The sequence below is a fragment of the Mobula birostris genome, chromosome 14, assembly GCF_030028105.1.
Source record: "Mobula birostris isolate sMobBir1 chromosome 14, sMobBir1.hap1, whole genome shotgun sequence".
Lineage (NCBI taxonomy): Eukaryota > Metazoa > Chordata > Chondrichthyes > Myliobatiformes > Myliobatidae > Mobula > Mobula birostris.
Genome location: NC_092383.1, coordinates 98417838 through 98426550, shown reverse-complemented (window position 1 = coordinate 98426550; position 8713 = coordinate 98417838). Strand labels below are relative to the sequence as shown.

Genomic DNA, 8713 nt, shown 5'->3' with positions numbered 1-8713 from the left:
CCAAAAGCTCAGATATTCCATTTATTTACTTTACATTCAGGCACATACAGACAGAACATGGTTGGTGAAGGGAAGGTGGCAACGACGTGGGAAAGCTCTAGCTCTGTTCTCGCCACAGGAAGTCGGCAGTAATGCATCAGCCAACTGCTCATCTTCCTGAAGGGTTTCTAGCGATCCACTTCTCCAAAAACTATGTCCTGGGTGCCTGTAAAAGAGGGTGGGAGACAAACATTAATGACGTTGTTCATCCCTGCAACACCACCCCCCCTGCCCTGGCCAAAGGATGATGGGTCATTGACTGAGCCTGTGCAGGCTGATGGCGAGAGCGTCATAAAACCCTATCTTGTCTCCAAAGCAATTTACCCGGCTCAGCGCTGACCCTCCCATAGCACAGTGCTGGTCATTACACACCCAAACATAGAAAACAATGTTTTGCCAGGGCACAGGTTAGACAAAAAATGAAACTCCCTCTGTAAACAACCCAGGGACACTGGTCTGACATAAAACTCCAAGAGGGTTGGTGATCAGCAAGAAATAAGAAAAAGGAAGTTGATTAACGTGTTACGACACATTCTGCCTGCTTCTAATTCTGGACACAATGCATGAGAAACAAATAGCTGACAGTGCATGGAAAGGGGAAGAACATGGAACACAGCAGGGCAAGGACGTGACTTGCAGACGAGGGGGGGGTGGGGGCAGGGGGTCCAGAAACCAGAACCCTCCGCACATGGGGACTGGGACCAGACCAGAGATTTCAGCTGGGAATGGAGTAGGAAGGACGATTCTTTTTCCTTCTCTTTGTTAACGAGTCACTAGTTATTTACGTGACTCAAAGCCCAGGCCACTGGGTGCAAACTCAAACTATTCCCCAAACAGGTTTCACTCTGATTCCTCACACATACCCAGGGTTCAGGTCAGACACAGAGTGAAGTTCCCTCTGCAATGTCCTATCATACACACCCAGAGCTCAGATCAGACATGGAGCGAAGTTCCCAAGCTGTGATTCATAGACCTCTCAGCTAATGGTAAAAAAAGGTTAGGAATGCCTGTTCTACACTCTCAGGAGTGTAGAGTCACACTCAGAGTGAAGCTCCCTCTACACTGTCTCATCACACACTCCCACGGTCAGACACAGAATGAAACTCCCTCTACACTGTCCCATCACACACTCCCAGGACACGGGTCAGACACAGAGTGAAACTCCCTCTACACTGTCCCATCACACACTCCCAGGACACGGGTCAGACACAGAGTGAAACTCCCTCTACACTGTCCCATCAGACACTCCCAGGACAGAATGATGTGGCCTCTACATTGTCCAAATTGAGATACACACCAATAATTGCCACTACATCCGCAAGCATATGTCCATCCGCCATTCTGTCAAGGCCAGCCTGAAACACAAAGGTTAAGAGTAAAGAAGAAATCAATTCTGCAACAAAACTAAGATGGGGCTTTTGAGGGGTGGTGAAGGTTGAAACCAGAGAGAGCAAGTGTTGGCCGGGGTGGCGGTGTGTGCGTGTGTGTGTGTGTGTGTGTGTGTGTGTGTGTGTGTGTGTGTGTGTGTGTGTGTGTGTGTGTGTGTGTGTGTGTGTGTGTGTGTGTGTTTGTGTATGTATGTATATAAGTGGCATGTGCCGAGTGGGCACAAAGCATAGGGTTGTGTGCATTGCCTTGGTGAACCTGACTGTAGGGTATGGCTGACCGAGCGTCAGCAAGACCTTAACAGGCTTTAAATGGAAACATGAAAGTGTAGCACTCTCACAACACGCTGGAGGAACTCAGCAGGTCGGACAGCATCCGTGGAAAAGATCGGTCGACGTTTCGGGCCGGAACCCTTCGTCAGGGCTGAAGAGGGAAGGGGCAGAGGCCCTATAAAGAAGGTGGGGAGAGGGTGGGAAGGAGAAGGCTGGTAGATTCCAGGTGAAAAACCAGTAAGGGGAAAGATAAAGGGGTGGGGGAGGGGAGGCAGGGAGGTGATAGGCAGGAAAAGTGAAGAAAGAATAGGGGAAAACACAATGGGTAGTAGAAGGAGGCGGAACCAAGAGGGAGGAGGAAGGCAGCTGGGGGAGGGGGCAGATCATCTGCAGATTATTTTGTGTGTACATGAAAGTGTAGCTAGTGCAGCTGACCAGCCGGACAGCTCTCCAGAAACCTCCACCGTGCAGAGCTAAATGTTGCTCTGCTTGCTTCCTGTCAGCGGTTGGCACCAAACCTTAGTCACAGCGACCTCGCCGACCAGCAGGAAACAACACATAATCAGCACACCCAGACTGAGAACAGGGCTCTGCACAGAGAGGGAACCTGGGCTGAGGCAGGAGATAAGTGCGTACCGAGTTCGAGTCTGGGGTGGTGGAATGGAAATGGTGGAAGAACTGAAGTGTTTTGCATCAAGTCATCGCTGTGGAAGACATTAATAGTATGCCAGAAATTTGAGAGTGTCAGGGGCAGAAGCCATTGTAGTTGCTATTACAGAGATGGTATTTAGGAAGTTGACAGGTCTGAAGGTAGATGTCACCTGGATCTCATGGACCATGTCCCAGGGATCTGAAAGAGATGGCTGAAGAGATCGTGGAGGCATTAATGATCTTTCAGGAATCACTAGACTCTCGCATGGCTCCAGAGGACTGTTCAATTGCAATGTCACTGCACTCTTCAAGAAGGGAGAGAGGCAGAACAAAAGAAATTACAGGCCAGTAAGCCCGACCTCAGTGGTTGGGAAGATGTTGGAGTCCATTATTAAGGATGTGGTTTTGGGTTCTTGGAGGCAATGACAAAATAGGTCAAAGCAGACTGCTTTCCGTAAGGGAAAATCTTCCCTGACAAATTTGTTAGAATTCTTTAAAGAAACAAGCAGAATGGACAAAGGGGAATTAGTGGATGTTCTGTACTTGGATTTTCAGAAGACTTCGGCAAGGTGCCATACATGAGGCTGTAAAAGAAAGTAAGAGCCCATGACATAACAGGAAAGATACTAGAGTGGTTAGAGCATTGGCTGATTGGCAGGAGGCAAAGAATGGGAATAAAGGGATTTTTTAGATTGGCTGGCTGTGAATAGTAGTCTTCCACAGGGGTCTGTGTTGGCTACGCTTCTTTTTACGTTGTATGTCAATGATTCAGCTAATGATACTTGTGAACGCAGCAGGCCAGGCAGCATCTCTAGGAAGAGGTGCAGTCGATGTTTCAGGCCGAGACCCTTCGTCACGACGAAGGGTCTCGGCCTGAAATGTCGACTGCACCTCTTCCTAGAGATGCTGCCTGGCCTGCTGCGTTCACCAGCAACTTTATGTGTGTTGCTTGAATTTCCAGCATCTGCAGAATTCCTGTTGTCAGCTAATGATACTGTTGGCTTTGTGGCTAAGTTTGTGGACGATACGAAGATAGGTGGAGGGGCTGGTCATGTTGAGAAAGCAGAGGTGCCGCGCAGAAGGACTCAAACAGATTAGGTGAATGGGCAAAGAGATGGCAGGTGGAATAGTTTCAGGAAGTCTATGTTCATGCAGTTTGGTATAAGGAAAGAAAGGGTAGACTATTCTCTAAAAGGGGAGAAAATTCAAAAATCTGAAGTGCAAAGGGATTTGGGAGTCATTGTGCAGGATTCCCTAAAGGTTGAATCGGTGGTGAGGAAGGTGAATGCAATGTTAGCATTCATTTCAAGAGAACAAGAACATAACAGCAAGGATGTAATGTGAGGCTGTATGAGGCAATGGTGAGGCCTCACGAAGTATTGTGAGCAGCTTTGGGCCCCTTATCTAAAAAAGGCTGTGCTGACATTGGATAGGATCCAGGACAGGTTCATGAGAATGATTCTGGGAATGAAAGGGTTATCATATTAGCAGTGATTGAAGGCTATGGGCCTGTACTTCCAGACATTTAGAAGTAATAAGGATGTGGAGAGGATGTTTCCTATGGTGTATGGTGGGGGCTGTGGTGTGGTGGGGGTATCCAGAACTAGAGGGCACAGCCTCAAAGCTGAGGGGTGACCCTTTAGAACAGAGGTAAGGAGGATTTTTTTAGCCAAAGAGTAGAAAATCTGTGGAATGCTCTGCCACAGACTGCGGTCGAGGCCAAGTCCTTGGGTATATTTAAGGCGGATGTTGATAGCTTCCTGATCAGTCAGGGCATTGAAGGATATGGCAAGGCGGCAGGTGCATGGGGTTGAGTGGGATCCAGGATCAGCCATGATGGAATGGCAGAGCATACTCGATGGGCTGAATGGCCTAATTCTGCTATGGTCTTATGATTCCTTTGGTGGGGGAGTCTAGGATCAGATGGCACAGTCTCAAAATTGAGGGGCGCCCATTTCGAACAGAGGTAAGGAGGAGTTACTTCAGCTAGAGAATGGTGAATATGCGGAATTTGTTGTCACTGGCAGTGGCAGCAGACAGGTCATCGGGTGCAGTTAAGGCAGAGGTTGAGAAGTTTCTGATCAGTTAGGGCATGAAAAGTTATGGGGAGGATGGAGTTAAAAGGGAAATTATTAGCCATGGAGGAGCATGCTCGATGGGCTGAATGGCCTACTTCTGCTCCTATGTCTGATGGTCTCTTATCCCGCGTCAGCATGCAATGAAACATACCAGATGGGCAAAGCCCGGAGCTTTAATCTTGCAGCGATAGGGCCGGCTGCTGCCATCGGAAACCAGATATACACCAAACTCCCCCTGAGAGAGAGAGAGAGAGAGGGAGGGGGATTAGTGCAGGACACCAGATTAGGAACTGATCAGTGTGAAGGGTAAGAGGGCAGACTGTCCGAAGGGGGTGAATGACCCAGGCCCTTCATTCTGTTCAGTCCACACTGACTATCAAAGCACACTTCATCTCTCCCGCCCCTCTATCCCACCTACATACAGAAACACACACAGCTTAGGCGCAATTCACAACAGCTGATCGATCTGCCATCCCATGTCATTGGGACGAGAGAGGAAATGCAGGGGACACCCAGGAATTCACAGGGCGAATGCACAAACTCTGCAGATGGCACCCGAAGTCAGACCGAACCCTGCAGTAGTTTCGACAACACGTTGCCTGAAAGTGCACAGGCCAACTGACAACTCAGGGTAGTGAGAAGGTGGAGGGGTGGGGTCACTCCTATGTGGAAGCTGCACAATACTAATGGGCAGAACAGCCCGTCATCCGAATCAGTTGCTCCATCTGTGGCCATGTTGGAATGGAGCGATGAGCCACACATAATCGGGCTGTCAGGAATCCACACCACCGGCCGGAACCCACAGAAAGCCCCTCAATGCCACGACCCTGCTCCGTCTGCACTCACCTTCGGAGCCTCAATAGCAGTGTATGTAGCCCCGGGAGGCACCTGGTAGCCTTCTGTGTACAGCTTGAAGTGGTGTATCAGAGCTTCCATTGATGTCTAGGGTAAAGAGAGCGAAGATGAGTATCACTGATTTACAACAGACAGGAGTAACAGCGTGCAGGAAGATCCACACCCCATCTGACAGAGTGAGGCTGTAGGAGTTTGACAGTTTTCACAGCACTGCCCACCCTCCACACTACCCCAGATTTGTTACAGCACATTCTCCAAGTTGATCTACATTGGTACCAATCCCCCTCCTGAAGAATGCACCCTCCACCCTTCACAATACCTTCATCTCGCTTCGTTTGGGAGGCGAGATCTTGGCATCATCCACTTTGATTTCTCCTTCAGGCATCTTGTTCAAACACTGCAGGATAATGCGCAGACTCTGCCTCATCTCTTCGACTCGACACAGGTACCTACACAGCAATAGTGAACACAATTCACAAACTCTGAACCTTCTCCATCAACCATCACAATCACAGAGTGAAACTCCCCCCACACTATCCTGTCACACACTCCAGGAACATGGGTCAGACACAGAGTGAAGCTCCCTCTACACTGTCCCATCACACACTCCCACGGTCAGACACAGAGTGAAGCTCCCTCTACCCTGTCCCATCACACACTCCCAGGGAATGGGTCAGAGACAGAGTGAAGCTCCCTCTACACTGTCCCATCACACGGGTCAGACAGAATGAAGATCTCTCCTCTTCACTCAGAGGACAAGGCAGAGAATTCTTGGTCATGTCACAGTGCTCTCTACCCACGCAGTCTGAGCCAGCTATATTCCCATCCAGTGACTCACCGGTCGTAACAGTCCCCATTGCTCCCGATGGGAATGTCGAACTCCACCTGGTCATACACATCATAAGGCTGAGTCTTCCGGAGGTCCCACTTAATCCCAGAACCACGAAGCATCACCCCACTGTGAGGAAGAGGGAGACGGCAAGACAAGATGAGAGAGAGCACTGTTAGCCCTCTAGCACTGGCAGGGTAACATGCCACCCATCCCAGCGTCCCTGGCCCCTACCTGAAGCCATAATTGAGTGCCTCCTCGGCACTGATCACCCCGATGTTCACTGTCCTCTTCTTCCATATCCTGTTGGCGGTGAACATCTGCAACAGAAGTGGGCTTCACCATAGGGTCACAGGTACTGGGTCCACTTGTTAGCATCACGTCCCCACCCACAACCTGGCCATTTCCCGAACACACTCCCTCATCTCAATAACTACTACTACCTACGCTCTAACTCCCCTCTGTTCTCCCGCCACCTCCCTTTTCCCTACATTCCCAGCTCCCTTGCCCACCAACACAACCCCAATCCCACTTTGTGATCTCACCTCCTCCACTTCGTCGATGCGGATAGAGAAGTTCTTGATGAACTCGTAGATATCGTCCATGAGACCCAAGGGCAGGTCCTAGAGAGGAAGAAACAGGAAACAGACAGATGGGCTTACACTCTTGCCCCTCCCCAACTTCACAACTCACGAGGACCCCAGTGACAAACACCATCACCTAAACGCACTATGCCCACCTCACCCCCAGAATGCTCACCTGATGGACACCACCTGGTCTGATGTAGGCAGCATGCATGCGGGCTCCTGACGCACGCTCATAGAACTCAAACATCTGGACAAAGACAGGCGACATTAATCAGACGGTCAGCAGGTGAGTTACTTAACCAAATGGTACAACAAAAATTCAAGTAAACTAGTAGGAGTTAATTCATACTTATTTTGTTAAACATCAGATTATTTCAGTAACTAGCTGGTTCTCAGCCTGTCAATGATTAAGTGGAGACATAGAAAACCTACAGTACAATACAGGCCCTTCAGCCCACAATGCTGTGCCAAACACGTTCTTACTTTAGAAGTTACCTAGGGTTACCCATAGCCCTCTATTTTTCTGAGCTCCATGTACCTATCCGGGAGTCTCTTAAAAGACCCTTATCGTATCAGCCTCCACTACCGTCACTGACAGCCCATTCCACACACTCACCACTCTCTGCGTAAAACACGCACCCTTGACATCTCCTCTGTACCTACTTCCAAGCACCTTAAAACTGTGCCCTCTCCTGTTAGCCATTTCAGCCCTGGGAAAAAGTCTCTTGACTATCCACACGACCAATACATCTCATCACCTTATACATGTCTAACCGGTCACCTCTCATCTTCCGTCACTCCAAGGAGAAAAGGCCAAGTTCACTCAACCTATTCTCATAAGGCATGCTCCTCAATCCAGGCAACACCCTTGTAAATCTCCTCTCCAACCTTTCAATGGTTTCCACATCCTTCCTGTTGTGAGGTGAGCAGAACTGAGCACAATACTCCAAGTGGGGTCTGACCAGGGTCCGATATAGCTGTAACATTACCTCTTGGCTCTTAAACTCAATCCCACGGTTGACGAAGGACAATACACCGTATGCCTTCTTAACCACACAGTCAACCTGCGCAGCAGCTTTGAGTGTCCTATGGACTCGGACCCCAAGATCCCTCTGATCCACCACACTGCCAAGAATCTTACCACCTCACACTTACCTGGTTTGAACTCCATCTGACACTTCTCAGCTCAGCTTTGCATCCTACCAATGTCCCGCTGTAACCTCTGACTGCCCTCCACACTATCCACAACACACCCAACCTTTGTGTCATCAGCAAATTACTAACCCCTCCTTCCACTTCATCATCCAGTTCATTTATAAAAAATCAAGAAGAGAAGACAAAAACAGAGGGCTATAGGTAAGCCGAGGTAGATCTAAGGTAAGGACATGTTCGACACAGCTTTGTGGGCTGAAGGGCCTGTATTGTGCTGTAGGTTTTCTATGTTTCTCAGGGGTTCCAGAACAGATCCCTGAGGCACACCACTGGTCACCTACCTCCATGCAGAATATGACCCGTCTACAACCACTCTTTGCCTTCGGTGGTCAAGTCAATTCTGGATCCACAAAGCAAGGTCCCCTTGGATCCCATGACTACTTACTTTCTCAATAAGCTTTGCATGGGGTACCTTATCAAATGCCTTGCTGAAATCCATATACACTACATGTCCTTCACCAATGTGTTTAGTCACATCCTCAAAAAATTCAGTCAGGCTCGAAAGGCATAACCTGCCTTTGACAAAGCCGTGTTGACTATTCCTAATCATATTATGTCTCTCCAAGTGCTCATAAATCCTGCCTCTCAGGATCTTTTCCATCAACTTACCAACCAATGAAGTAAGACTCACGGGTCTATAATTTCCTGGGCTATCTCTACTCCCTTTCTTGAATAAGGGCACAACATCTGCAACCTTCCAATCTTCCGGAACCTCTCCCATTCCCATTGATGATGCAAAGATCATTGCCAGAGGCTCAGCAATCTCCTCCTTCGCCTCCCACAGTAGCCTGGGGTACATCTCGT

At 49.0% G+C, this 8713-nt stretch overlaps 1 protein-coding gene across 2 annotated transcripts in view; it reads right to left on the bottom strand.

Annotated features, from left to right (window-relative positions):
• Positions 1-7: 7 nt before the first annotated feature.
• ndufs2 (NADH:ubiquinone oxidoreductase core subunit S2) overlaps positions 8-8713 on the bottom strand; it is a 33684-nt gene continuing 24978 nt past the window's right edge. For both annotated transcript variants that reach the window (XM_072279035.1, XM_072279036.1), the window contains exons 6-14: positions 6870-6944; positions 6656-6733; positions 6345-6430; positions 6120-6239; positions 5601-5730; positions 5273-5368; positions 4578-4661; positions 1337-1394; positions 8-205 (exon numbers count right to left, since the gene is read on the bottom strand). In XM_072279035.1, coding sequence (XP_072135136.1) covers positions 168-205; positions 1337-1394; positions 4578-4661; positions 5273-5368; positions 5601-5730; positions 6120-6239; positions 6345-6430; positions 6656-6733; positions 6870-6944 — 765 coding nt within the window. In that variant the 3' untranslated portion in view covers positions 8-167. The remainder of the gene's footprint in view (positions 206-1336; positions 1395-4577; positions 4662-5272; positions 5369-5600; positions 5731-6119; positions 6240-6344; positions 6431-6655; positions 6734-6869; positions 6945-8713) is intronic.